General features: G+C 47.9%; 1 protein-coding gene across 1 annotated transcript in view; it reads right to left on the bottom strand.

The window, feature by feature from the left end:
- The window catches only part of Plcg2 (phospholipase C gamma 2), a 131,746-nt gene that overhangs the window by 42,983 nt on the left and 74,935 nt on the right, over positions 1-13,828 (bottom strand). Inside the window, exons 10-18 of the mRNA XM_034522442.2 lie at positions 11,804-11,905; positions 9,666-9,784; positions 8,065-8,150; positions 6,294-6,414; positions 4,749-4,917; positions 3,713-3,817; positions 1,035-1,124; positions 372-547; positions 71-271 (exon numbers count right to left, since the gene is read on the bottom strand). Of these exons, the coding sequence (XP_034378333.1) occupies positions 71-271; positions 372-547; positions 1,035-1,124; positions 3,713-3,817; positions 4,749-4,917; positions 6,294-6,414; positions 8,065-8,150; positions 9,666-9,784; positions 11,804-11,905 (1,169 nt within the window). The remainder of the gene's footprint in view (positions 1-70; positions 272-371; positions 548-1,034; positions 1,125-3,712; positions 3,818-4,748; positions 4,918-6,293; positions 6,415-8,064; positions 8,151-9,665; positions 9,785-11,803; positions 11,906-13,828) is intronic.

Raw genomic sequence — 13,828 nt, 5'->3', positions numbered from 1 at the left:
ATACAGATCGTCACACCTCGTGGGCATGACCCATGTGGTCATCTAACTCCCACCCAGTCCTGGGACCTACGGCTTGGACTCATGTGGGTTGGGATTGGGCACCGGGTCTGTGAGCCGCAACTCGAACTCCGCACAGCGTAGGTGTGCCTCACGGTAGTGCTGGATGAGGGCGTAGATGCTGTTGAACGTGAGGTTGTCAGTCAGGTAGTACTTCATGACCCCATTCTCCATGGTAGACCGGATCCGGCAGTGCTGCACCCGGCCAGACCGCCTGTTGGGCATAGAGACAGGGATGTCCCATGAGAGCCAGGCAGGACAGCAGCCTGACCACACCACCTCCCACCCACCAGCCTCGGAGGGAGGGGCGTTACCAGAAGGACAGCGTGTAGTCATTGGGAAAGGTCTCGCTCTCCCGCACCAGGAAGGTGCCATCCTTGGCCCCGTTCTCGGCACAGTACTCTTGCAACAGCTTCTCTGCGCTGGTCCTCCTCTCCACCTTCTTGTGGAACCATTTCTCCCCAAAATGCAGCTCCGTGGGGGGAGTGTCCTGAACCACAAGGAGCCAAAAGGGCTTATGACATACAGCTCCCTCTGCCCTCTCCTGACAACTCACTGACGCCCGTTTCCAGGAGTCCTAGGGTAGGGAATCCCCAGTACCAGAAGCCTGAACTCACCCTGGACTGTACTCAAGAAAAAGCCCGAAGATGGACAGCAGCTGGAGCGAACATGCAGCGCAAGTCAAGGGGTGGGTCTATCACACCTCCCACCCACACCTGGGGATTGCTCACCCTGGACAAAGGGGTAGCCAGACCCCATAGGAAGCAGGAAAGAATCTTACTGGTTAAGCCCTAGGGCCAGCTAGCCAATCAGGAAGAGCTAGTTAATTAAGCTTTACTACCCAAAGCAATTTCTCCTTAGAGCCGAGAACGCTCAAGCCAACCCAGATGTGAGAAGCCACACACTAAGTAAGTCTCCAGGTGGGGATTCTCCAAGGACAAGACCAGAAGGCAGAGGGCGGGCAGGTCTCCACCTACCTGAACCAGCTCCTCCTCCACCGTCTGTTCAATGTCGTCACTGAAGGACAGCTTGGCGTCAGCAATGGCGCAGTAGTGGCGAGTCCATTTCTAGAGAGCCAGGGTGACATTAGTCTCCCCCAAGGTCTCAGCCCTATTGACTGTGGGGACCTGTGGGATATCACCCCAGCATTCACTGGGGCTGCCCCGCCCCCGTCCTCCGCCCCAGTTTTCACATTTATAATGATTTTTTACAAGATCTGCTCTTGAAGCACCTACTACTGGATTCTTGGCATTGTTCAGGACTATGTGAGTGAGTGTTTCTCCGAGCAGATGAGAGCGGATGCAGACTTTCTGCTGCATTGACAGACTGCAGCAGATTAGATCATACAACCTCAGGAGTAGCTTTTCCTCATTTACCCGGCATTTTCCTCAGTACTGGGGACTGACCTCAGGGCCGTGTGCATGTCGGGCAAGAGCTCTGCCAGTGAGCTACGTCCCCAGCCTGTCACCCTGTCACCTGCTTTGTAAGCCTTTCTGGGTCTTTTTGGACAATTGACCTAACAGCATGTTCTTATTTCACTAATTTTTTAAAGTTATTATATATGTGTATGTATGTATGTATGTATGTATATATATATATTCGTTATATATTATATTATATCATATTAATATATTATGTATTATATTGTATGTCATATATCATATAATATATGTTATATGATATGTGATATATGATATATAATATTAATTATATGTGTGCTAGGCATAGTGGTGCACACCTTTAATCCCAGCACTCCAGACAGAGGCAGAGGCAGGTGGATTTCTATAAGTTCAGTGCCAGCCAGTGCTACATAGTGAGATTCTGTCTCAAAAAAAATTTTTTAATGGATTTCATTATGACATTTTCACACATATATATCATTGTACTTGACTGGGTTCATCCCCCATCGTCTCTTTCATGATCCTTCCTCTCTGCACTTCTCTCATTCCCCACAAATAGTTCTCTTCAACTTTTAGACCACTCATATATATGACATGCATACAAATTTAAATGTTTATAATTGCATGCATTTATATGTAATAAGTACACCATAAATATATATATACATATATACACATATATGTATATATATACATATATATTTGAAAGGGTGTGTGTATATATGTGTGTGGTGTGTGGTGTATGTGCACATGTGCACATGAGTGCAGTGTCCATAGAGGCCAGAAGAGGGCATCAGATCCCCTGAAACTGGAACTACAGATGGTTAGGAGGCACCCACGTGGATGCTGGGCACCAAACTCATGTACTCTAGAAGAACAGCAAATGCGATTAGCCTCTCAGACAGCTCTCCAGCCCCCGGGTATTTAAGTATTCTTAAAAATACAGAGTCCACATGAGATAAAGCACCAGTATTCTTATTTGCCCTTTAACATCCCGCTCTCCACATGTAAATGCTGTGATTTCATTCTTAGAGGCTGAATCAGACTCCACTGTGTGTGTGTGTGTGGCATTTTGTTGAGATTTACTTAAATTTTACCTATTTTGTATTTATAGGGTACTAGAACAGACAGACCTTTGGATAACTCAAGTGAATATGAGTGTCAGGAGGTATGGGAGAAGCATTAAAGTTTGAAAGACTTTATTCTACCACAAATAATAATATTAAGAAGAAGAAGGAGAAGAAGGAGGAGGAAGAGGAGGAGGAGGAGGAGGAGAAGGAGAAAGATGATGTTGTTGCTGTTGTTGATGATGATGATGGTGAAGATGATGAGGATGAAGATGGTGATGGTGATGATAGGAAGAAGGAGAAGGAGATAATGACAAGGATTACCTAGGGTGGCCCAATCCCAGATTGGAAGGCCACAACAAGTTGCCTGCTAATAAATGTTGCTAATATATAGCAGCAAGTTGACTGCTAATATATGTGACAGGAAAAGGACATTAGTGGATGCTATAGCTTGCTCTAAAGCCTGTTCCTATTAGGACTGTGCATTACAGGGTTGCTTGTCAGCTGATAGGGCTTTAGGAATGACCCACGCCATGAAGGGGTTAATCCATTCATTGATAGATTCATAGGTGAATAATTAGACTGTTGGGAGCTGGCCTGAAGGAGATGAGGCTGTACCACTGAAGGGCTGACCTCTTACCTCTTATCTTCTCTGCCTCCCATCCACCATGAGGTGAGTGAGCCTCTTAGCTTGTTCACACAGTTCCCTGGCAGGATGCTCTGCCTCACTGTGAGCTAACACAGAAGCAACAGAGCCAAGGGGCCACAGAATGAATCCTCCAAAGGGTTCATCTAACACAGCGGACAAGGGGTGACACAGAAAGAGAATCCACTAGGAGCTGACAGTGTCGCAGCACTGTGGATGCCCTGGATGTTGAAGTTTATAACAGATGCTCCTATTCAAGAAGAGTTTCTGTAAGGTCAAGGCAGGACAAGAGGTGAGGAGCCCTGGGCTGTGGTGCATCATGGGAGAGTTATGAATCTAGGTCTATGACATTGGTCTGTGTATAAGTACATATTGTATAGAAGATGAAGTTATTTGCAAACATTATAATGCCGTAAAAAGACAAGTCACATGGCTCCAAATGGGACAAAGGCAGAGATAGTGCCAGGCTTTATGGTGAAAGCCTAGGACAGCTGAGAGTCAGCACCCACAGCTCTGAGAGGGGAGGAGGGACCCAGACTCACCTGGTCAATGGAGTCCCACATGTACAGCTCACCCTGGGTCTTGTGCTCATCTTTTTTGTCTTCCACATTGACATCAACATCACCCCGGGGGCCCAGCTTCTTATGCTGAAGGGGAAAAAGTTCACATAGCCCTCCTCACTCAAGACCTAAGTTCAGAGTCTTTGAAGCAACAAGAATTCACCCACCATCAGCCACCCAGCATGCACTGCTCTCTCCACCTCCGGCTTTGCCGACCTGTCATGCCCTATAGTCTCAGCTCTGCTTGGAGACCTCTCCTCCCTCAGAGGCATCCTCCTTGCCTCTCAGTCGTTAGCCCATCCCTGCCTAGGATCCTAGGTCCCCAAATCACTATGGGATACAAAGCCCAAAGCTCATAACATTCTACCTCGTAGGAGAAATATAAACTTGCACATGCTTTATTTTACTATTTATCTGGTCTTTCTTATCCTAACAATACAAGTGTGCAAATGTTGATGTCCCCAAAGACAGATAAAGATCAGGCGCCGCCTCCATAGAACAAGAATACCAGCCCCAGCGGAATCCCACGGCCACTCAAACCCTGCTAAGCAGCTATCACAGCCCACATAGTCTGAGAGATGCCGAGGGCAGGAATGGGGGCTGAGCCGCTGGAACCCCGACACTCACACAAGACCAACTCACAGACCCACGAATGGACAACTACAGGTTCCATTCGCTTCATTTTTTTTTTAAGACAGAGTCTCACAAGGACAGAGTCTCCCAGCCCAGGCTGGTTGGAACTCATCCTCCTTCTAGGTTAGAACTGGTAGTATGAACTAACCATTCTACCCACACCTACCCAGAACTGCTCCTACCAAGGTAACTATGTAACTAAATCCTATAGTATCCCCATTACCAGAGGGGCACAGAGGTACCCAGAGGTTCAATGATCAAGATCTTGCCAAGATCAGAGAGATAGTAAAGAAGATGGGACCTGGAGTCTGGCACCGGACCTCTGACATATACCCTTAATGATGGCCACCCCTGGTAGACAGCACCCCCACCCACACATACCTACCTTGATAATGATCTTCTCACGAAGCTGGCTGGGTGAGGGCAGTTGGTCAGCGCTGGCCTCCGTGGGCTTCGTCAACAGCATGTCCCCTAACACTTCCTTGAACACCTTGGCCATGTGACGCTGCTGCTCCACACTGCAGTGCTCCTCAATGGACAAGATCACGGGGAAGCTGCAGGCGGCACAGGGCAGAGTAAGCCAGGGGACAGGAAGTCTCAGGCACTGGCGCAGTAGGTTAGTAATTGGGACCTCCGAAGCATGATCCCAAATGAGCCACCTCTCTTTATAAACCCACTGTAGCGGCATCTTTTCATCATGACAGGAGGCTAGCAAAGTCTGAGTAGGCACTGACCATCTCTGGGAACACAGCATCCTCTCGGGGATTCATTGGGTGACAGAGGGAGGAATGCCCAAGGAGGGGCTGAGGCTACATGGAAAAGGATGGATGGGAGCCCTGTAGTCTGACTAAAAGGCTTACTGAGGAGAAAAGATGCTTGCAGCATCACTGTCTCAGCCCAGCCCCCACACTCGAGCCAAGGAACTCAGGCAGGAATCACCTTAGAAACATCTGGTCCTACTTACTAAATGCTGATCATGCCTGGTACTAAGCACTCAGCACACCTCACGTCATTTAGTCCCACAACCCTGTGAGGTCCATAAAACTATCACCAAGGCTGTTAAGATGTGGGGATCGTGGCCAAGAACCACAAAGGCTGACCATTCACAGAACTGGACATAGGAATGTTATTGGAGTATGTTTTTGTTTCAATCCCAGGCGTGGGATACGGGATTGCTTCAGACTGCTCACAGCAGGTGACTCTGATTTGTCTCGTGCTATGCTAGGGACGTGATTCTGCCAGCTGAAGATAGCTTACATTTGGAATTCTGGGGACTCTTGAGAGGGTATTTTTAAAAAAGGCCAGAACCCTGAGAGAAGCAGAGACGGAAGCTGGTTGCTGTTGCTGCAGTTTGTCAATGGTCGTGAGGAAAGAGATAGGAAAAAGAAATTGGATATCCTGGCGACAAAGATTAGACTTGCCCCAAAGAACTCAACAACAGGAAATAATTTAACAAGATTGACACTCCCTTACCTCTCTAACCTCTTTTCTCTCCAACCTGGTACTGAGGGGGTTGGGAGGGTTTGGGGTGAAGAATGGTAGTAGGAAGAAGAACCCAGTAAAGTAGCCAGAAGTCTGGTTACACTGGACACAAATTGGAAGAAAGCATCTAGAACTCATGAGGTAGCTCAGAGCCACCTGAACCTCCAGCTGTGGGAGAGTCAACGCCTCTGGCCTACGCTAGCACCTGCACTCATGCGCACATACAAACACATACACACAATTAAAATAATAAACATAATTTTTAAGGGCCATTGTCATTTCTTAAGGACACGGGGGCTACTTGGCAGTAACTAGTCAAATGGAACCCAAGCTCCCCAGGGTTTGGGAGAAGTGGACAGTGTGTGTGTGCATCTGTGTTTGTCTGTCCATGTGCCCAGTCCTAGCAGCCTTCCCCTTACAGCCCACCTCTAGGAACTCAGCCACTGACCTGGAGGTAACAAAGGCGTGGTCCCGGATGGCCTGAACAACATCATCAAACTTGATCTTGGTGGTCCGTGTCCAGCCGTGGTAGATTATGGGTTTTCCATCAGGCCCATCCCAGCAGTCCACTGAGGGGAAAACACAGGTCCTCAGCATCAGCCACCAGCAAGGACAGCCATCAAGAGTGAACAGGTATACAAGACACATGTTGGGCTGAGGCCATGAGGTTAGACCCTGGTACCCACACCAGCTCTGTTCCCAAGGCTGACCCAGGTTCACCCATACATCCATGGTCGTATCTACATGCTTGCAGAGCATAATACACTTCCCGAGAAACTCCTAGTGAGCCTCGTCATAAAATATTCAAAACGGGTTTCATTTTCTTGTGTCAGCTGTTCAAGGCTCCCCTCTTTTGCCATAAGAAACAAACACAGCAAAGAGACAGATTTTTTTTTTTAAAGGTTTGGTAAATTATGCAAATGGAAATAAGACTGTGGGGGATGGTGACAATCCTGAGGATACCAAAGCTGGTGACTTCTGGCTTCATGCTCTCACAGCCTTTTTCCAGAGGGAAAAGCATAAACCCAGAAAGCTTGTGAGCAACTACAATTAAACTCTGGCACAGAATGAGCAGGTTTGAAACACTTAGAGGTGCCATTGATGGTTTGGGCCATTTTCTCAACCACATACATGGCTATGGCTTAGAAAAGTGTCATCCAGCTTGGTTCCTGGAGTAGCATCATTGAGGCTGTGTCCTTGAAAGGGACTGTGGGACCCCAGCCTCTTCCTTGTCCTCTCCCAGTTTCTACCTTATGGTGGAAGCATTTGCTCTACCGCATTTTCTTGCCATTGTTGCCAAAGGCCTAAAGCAATGCTCCCAACCCAAGATACAGAACAATATACCTGCCATTAAAAGCTCATCACCTCAGTTGTGTTACAGTGATAGGATGCTAACTAATCCAGACACATAAGAGCTTTGGTGATAGAATGAGGCTGGGAAGGAAAGAGCCAAGGATGAGCTGGGGAGATAGTTCAAGGGATAAAATAATTTCTCTGTAAGCATGAGGGTAAGAGTTCAAATCCCAGAACCCATGGGCGAGTGGAGACAAGGGATACATGAGGCAAGCTGACTAGCTAGAGTAGAGCTACAGATTCACTGAGAGACCCTTTCTTAAAAAATAAAGAGTGATTGAGGAAAACAACTGCTGTCAACCTCTGGTATTATGCACATGGTAATATATGCACATGTAAACACATATATTCATGTGTGTGTGTACACACACATGTACACATGCACACAAAACAGCCAAAGAGGTGGGAATTAAAGGCAGACAAAAGCAAGGCTTTGCCACCTGCCCGGCTACAGACTGTCCTTGACTGTCCCTTTCATGCTTGCTCTCAGGACATTACCTACAGACATGTAATTCCTGGGTCGTGCTAACTGGTATGTGTCTGTGTTCCTCTTAGCAGAAAGTGACTCTTGTTGCTGGCCCCCTGGTTCCCACTGCATCAACACAATGTCTAGGTGCACCAACCTATTGCACACCCAGATGTCACTTTTGCTTGGGGACAGTTATGTTCTAGGAAAAAATCCTCAGTCACCTTCCTCCCTAGAGTCACTCTGCATGGGGACTTCTCAGCCTGTCTCCCTTCCCATTTCTCTCACCAATACTGAAGTCTTTCACACACACACACAGTAAAATAAAAGCAACATCGAGCAAATGCTGATCGTTATAGCTTTGCTTATTGCATGATCTTGGCCAAGAAAGAAAACTCACACTCAATACAGCGGCAACCAGCACGCAGACAGCGGATATATGCTTCCGTGGAGGACTCGCTACGCAGCTGGTCCCCGGTGAGGTACCTGGGGGACAGAACGAGCCAAGTCAGGGAGGCATTCATGTTACAGTTCATGCTTGGAGAACATCTGAGCCCAAAATCTTCTGATCTAGAAACACCCAGGCTAAGGTCTGGGCTACACTAATGCCATCCTGAGGCCATAGGTTCAGAACCACCAATAAGATGTGCACAGTAGTTACCTAAGCAATCTGAATGCAATGAAGACAGTATGGTCCTTTTGGAGACCTAGGCTGAGGTTATCAGGAGCAAAGAAGAAACAAAGTGTGTGCTAATGACCCCACTGGAGTCTGAGGCCAGCTTAGGCAGGCTCAGCAAGTCCAGGTAGAATTTATGGTGCCATGAACCTAGTCAGCAGACCTGCCATAAAATAGGTGGGGTTTTTATTCCTTAAACATGTAGTAGTTCTGGATCTGGCTTATTTCACTCAACATAATGATTTATGGCTCCATCCATTTTCTTGCAAATGCCATGACTTCTCATTTCCTCCACAGCTTTGCAAAGCTCTGTCGTGATATATGTGTTACATATATATGCATTACATAGGAATTACATTTTTTTTATCCATTCCTCTGTTAGGACATTTATTGATTAGGTTATTTAAGAGAGCTTTTGATGTCTTGAAAGACAAATTCCTATTGCCTTGCCTTCTCTTCAGACCACTGCTCCTCTCAGGACATTCCTCAGCTGTCTCTAGGCTTGGAGAATCCACTGTCCTAAGATATGAACTCGAGATTCCTCTGGAAAAGATGTCACCTTCCCAAATACCTAGAGGATGACACACTGGGGGTCTTGCTCATGCCCCATTTGAAAGAGCAGTTTGCAGCCTAGAAGTCAAACCCTTATTCTAAAAGGCTGACTGCACACTGAGGCGAGGAGGCAGCATCCTGCTCACTCCTTTGACCCACCCTACTCATTTGCAACCAGCATAATTATCCAAATAGGTGGATGAGTGCATGTCACTTTCTGGGTGAAATGTCCAGAGGTTCCCTGCGACTCTGTGATTTAGAAGCTTCTGTCTAGGCTATCCCTCTAGCCTGCTGCTACCCTCCCAGACTCTTTACTCCAGCCTGAAAAATGCCTCTTAGCTGTTCTTGCCCCAGGGCCTTAGCACATGCTCCTCTCAGCATGAAACTCTCCTTCTCACCCTGCTCCCTGTTCAGCCATCAGCTGATGCCCAGGGCTGACATTCACTGGAAACCTTCCTCTCCAAACACACGAGGCACTGCTGCTGCTGCCTCATTCACTGAGAAGTCTACATATCTCATAGGCAGAGAGCCTGGTCCGCATCAGATGTTCAACAAACACCAGCTCACTGGCTGAGTGAGCATTTTGACGGCATGGTGACCAAATCATAGGACACCAGCTCTGCGAGCCTGCTTAAAAGGCCGTAGATGATACATAACCATCCCAATACTGGCAGGAAAGAGAGCTGTGTTCCTCGACCCCTTCTCCCAACCCTCTCTACCCGACTTCACCACCCGCTCTGCCAGAGCCAGCCTGGGTTCTTCCAGAAACTCACGTGTTGTGTGAGGAGGAGATCCAGTAATGGGACAAGGGGTTGTTCATGTCCTGCATGTCCACTGCGTCATACTTCTCGTCCCAGATGCTGTTCTCCCGTGAGAACAGATACGTGAGGAACTGAAAGAGATGCCAACATAGTCAGCGTGGCTCAAGAAGCATGGAGTCTACTTGTTCCTAGCTGGCGCTCAGGCAGCCGGGCGAAGCGGCTCTGAGCTGTGAAACCTATACGTGGTCCCCAGACATCGGTTTCCTGAGGTTTCAGTACAAACAGCTCAGATTGCAGCCATCCTTCACAGGATGGTTTGTATCTTGGCCCAGGGAGTGGCACTGTTGGAGTGGGTGTGGCCTCATTGGAGAGGGTGTAGCCCTGTTGGCGTGGGTGTGGCCTTTTGGAGTGGGTGTGGCCTTTTGGAGTGGGTGTGTCCCTGTGGGCGTGTTCTTAAGACCCTCACCCTAGCTGCCTGGAAGCCAGTATTCTGCTGGCAGCCTTCAGATGAAGATGTAGAACTCTCAGCTCTGCCTGCATCACGTCTGCCTGGATGCTGCCATGCTCCCACCTTGATGATAATGGACTGAACCTCTGAACCTGTAAGCCAGCCCTAATTAAATGTTGTCCTTATAAGAGCTGCCTTGGTCATGGTGTCTGTTCACAGCAGGAAAACCCTAACGAGGACACTTCTCAACATAAGCACCTCATGGACTTACCCATCATTTCCCTTTTTAGTGTGTATCCGCAAATGTCTCTGCTGCCAGAGCACTGGCTGCCCACACAGAAGCTTTGTGTCATTCCAGAGACTAAGCCTCTGTGAGTCCAGCATAGCTCCAGAAGTCACAGAACATTACAGATGTAAGAACATCAAAGGGTAGAAAGACACCAGGCCTAGGGGCTCAGGCCTGTCATCTGAGATGCTCGGGAGGATGAGAGTCAAGGCTTGTCTGGGAGTTCAGGTCCAGCCTGGACAAATTACTGAGAAGCTGCCTCAAAGCAAAAAGAAAAGGAGGGCTGGGGATTAGCTCAGTGGTAGAGTTCTTGGCTAATGTGTCCAAAGCCCTGGGTTCAAAAACTACTGGAGATAAAAGGGAAACAGAGAAAAAGGGACGGAGTTTCCTATCCCAACTCCTGGCAGCTTTAAAAAATACATAAGAAAAGTGTTGGAGAGATGGCTTCGTGGGTAAAAGACAAAAACAAGAGCATGAGTTTGAACCCCAGGGCCCACCCAAAAGATGCATGTGGTGGCACATGCTGTAATCCCGTGTTCCTCTACTGCAATGTAAAGTGAAAATAGGGAAAACCCCTCTGACCTACTGGGGGCAGGGAAGAGAAGGGACAAAATAAACAGTAAAAAAAAAAAAAATTAATTCCATTGTTATAGGTCTGTGGTAGAGCACCTGCCTAGCATGCCAAAGGCCCTGGGTCAGTTCCTACCACGGCAGAAAACAAAGAGGCAGAGATGGGACCCAGGGACTTTCCCATCTACACACTCCTAGCATTAGAAATAATAAATCAGAAACACTAACTGGCTCAGAGGTACATTTTACCGCCATAAAGAGCCCCACTGGGCAGGTGATAACCCATGTCCCTTCTGTCCCTCCTCTGTCACCTGTACAAAGAAGTGTCCTTTAGAAATAGCTCACAGGCCAGGCAGTGGTGGCACATGTCTTTAATCCCAGCACTTGGGAGGCAGAGGCAGGCAGATTTCTGAGTTCAAGGCCAGCCTAGTCTACAGAGTGAGTTCCAGGACAGCCAAGACTAACCAGAGAAACCCTGTCTCGAAAAACCAAAACAAAAAACAAAAAACAAAAAACAAAAAACAAAAAACAAAAAAAAACAAAAAAAAAAAAACAAAAAAAAACAAAAAAAAAAAAAAAGGAAAAAAGGAAAAAAGAAAAGAAATAACTCACAGGACCGGCAAGCATTTGTCCTGTTTGGCTGGTTTCTCCCTGGTAGCGAACGCCCTCTAGTGGCAAAACAGTTAATCCCACCCAGGCGAGAATCGGGAAAATGAAAGGCAGGAATAATTCCCCACCCTGGGAAAACCACTCCCTATGGAGTCAGTTCCTGGACACCTGGCAGTGACTCCTTCTGAGGGGAAGGGATGAAGAAAGTCCTCACGTGACAAGCCCCAGCCCACTTACCTCGTCCACAAACAAGAAGGGCTCTGCCGTCTCTCTCATTGTGTCGTCTATAAACTTGGTCATCCGCTCCCGGACTTTGTTCAGATCCTGAGCCCATAGCTCCTTAAAGATGTCAAAGACAACACAAAGTCACCAAAGGACAGGCAAAGTCCTTCTCAGGGACTAGTCGAAGACTGGACCATCACCTAGTGTCAAATCTACTTGTCATTCAGGCGCACACAAACAAGGCTCCGTCCCAGCACGGCTTTTGCCAGGGGTGAGCAAATGCCTTCTGCTTGGGTCTCCTGCTGTCATCATTCAGTGGCCACCACAGTGTGAACTCAGCCACAGACCAAATAACAGGAAAATGAGCATAGCTGTATCCCAATAAAACTTTATCTATAAAAGTAATGACAATCCATTTGGTCTGCCAAGAACTCAGGGCACCAGACCACAGGTTTCAGTATGAAACAGCCAGGAACCATGGTGGGCTTGCCAGTGTTAACAGTTTGATTATGAAATGTCCCCATGGGTTCAACACATGTGTTTGAACACCTGGGTTTCCAGGTCATGGCGTTGTCTGAAAAGGCTGTGAAACCTTCCAGAGGTAAGAGGCTTACTAAGGTAAGTAGGTCACTGGGGGTGGGCTTTGAGGTTTTATAGTCCAGCCCCACTTCTTGTTCTCCACTGACTAGCAAGGCCATGTGACCAGACCTTCACTCCTGTCACCATGCTGTTCCCACAGGCTGCCATCTCTTCCCAATTATGATAGGGTGAGCCCCTCCAAGTCTAAGCCAGAATAAAGCCTGCCCCATCGAAATTGCTTCTTCTGGTCACAGCAATGAGAAAAGTAACTATACAGCCAGCTTACTAGGGAGTCTCTCCTGGCTCAGCCCAGGTGACAAGTTACATGTCTTCTTTGTACGTCCTTACCCATGAGAAGAGGGTCCCAAAAGTAATGCACTAAACAGGTTTGGAAATGGGACCATATGGAGTCGGTTGTGTGCTGAGTGTAGGACTCTTCACTGCAGGAAGCCTCCAGTCCCTGGTAGTTTCTTTATTCTAACAGCCCAGCCCCGTATGGTTCTCTAGCCCACCCCACCCTGCAAGTCACATAATGCTACTGTCACACAGAGAAGAGGATGCACAGCCTTCATGAGGATCCCAGGTCTCCAGAGCTCCTAGGAAGCAGGATCGGTTTCCAACTCAGCTTGGGGAAAGGGACTTAGTTGGACACCTCACATCCCCTCTTCCAAGGGTCAGCCAGGCAGAGCCACCCAGAGAAACAAATCCAGTTCCACTAGCAGATTCAGCACAAGGCAGAAGCATTTCCTTAATTAAAAGAGGCCGTAGCGTGCCGTGTCTTGTTTTCCGCTGCACACTCTGAAACCCCAAATACCCACAGGCAACAAGATGAAAGACACCACAGCCCCGATGCTGGCCAATGCTTTCTGGGTTTCAGACATTCTCCAGCTTCTCTCCTTGTGTCTGAGATGAACTTGTGGTTGGGTAGGAAGGGACACGGGGGTGGGGGTGGGGTGAAGGGAGGAGTGTCAGAAAGAACAAAGGGCCAAAGACAGACTGAAACAGGGTAGTAAGGTCCTACTTCAACTACACCAGACTGTGGTTAGCTAACAAGTCTCCCCAGACCACAGATACCAAAACAGCCAGCAGGCTGTGAGTTCCCCTGAATGGAGGGTTGTTAACAGCATGGAACATGGGGGTTGGGGATTTAGCTCAGTCATAGAGCACTAGCCTTGGGTTCCTTCCTCAGCTGTGAGAGGTGAAGATGGGGGGAACCATGAACTGCTACAAGAAGTAACACCAAGTACAGGTTGCTTGATACAAACACCTTGGCTCCCCTGGGTGTCTCAAAGGGCCTGGATGGCCATCTCTCCTTCCCCTGCAAAGTACACATTTTTATCAAAAGACATGGGCACTTGCTAATAGAACTGAGACTGTTCTCTGGCTGGGCAGAGACCAGGACCTTCCTAAAGAAGTTTAGAATCCCAAGATGCTAAGGGTTCAAATGTGGGATGGTAAGGT

This window comes from Arvicanthis niloticus, chromosome 18, assembly GCF_011762505.2.
Source record: "Arvicanthis niloticus isolate mArvNil1 chromosome 18, mArvNil1.pat.X, whole genome shotgun sequence".
Classification (NCBI taxonomy): Eukaryota; Metazoa; Chordata; class Mammalia; order Rodentia; family Muridae; genus Arvicanthis; species Arvicanthis niloticus.
The sequence above is the reverse complement of the archived record's forward strand: the minus strand, read 5'-3'. Positions and strand labels throughout refer to the sequence as shown.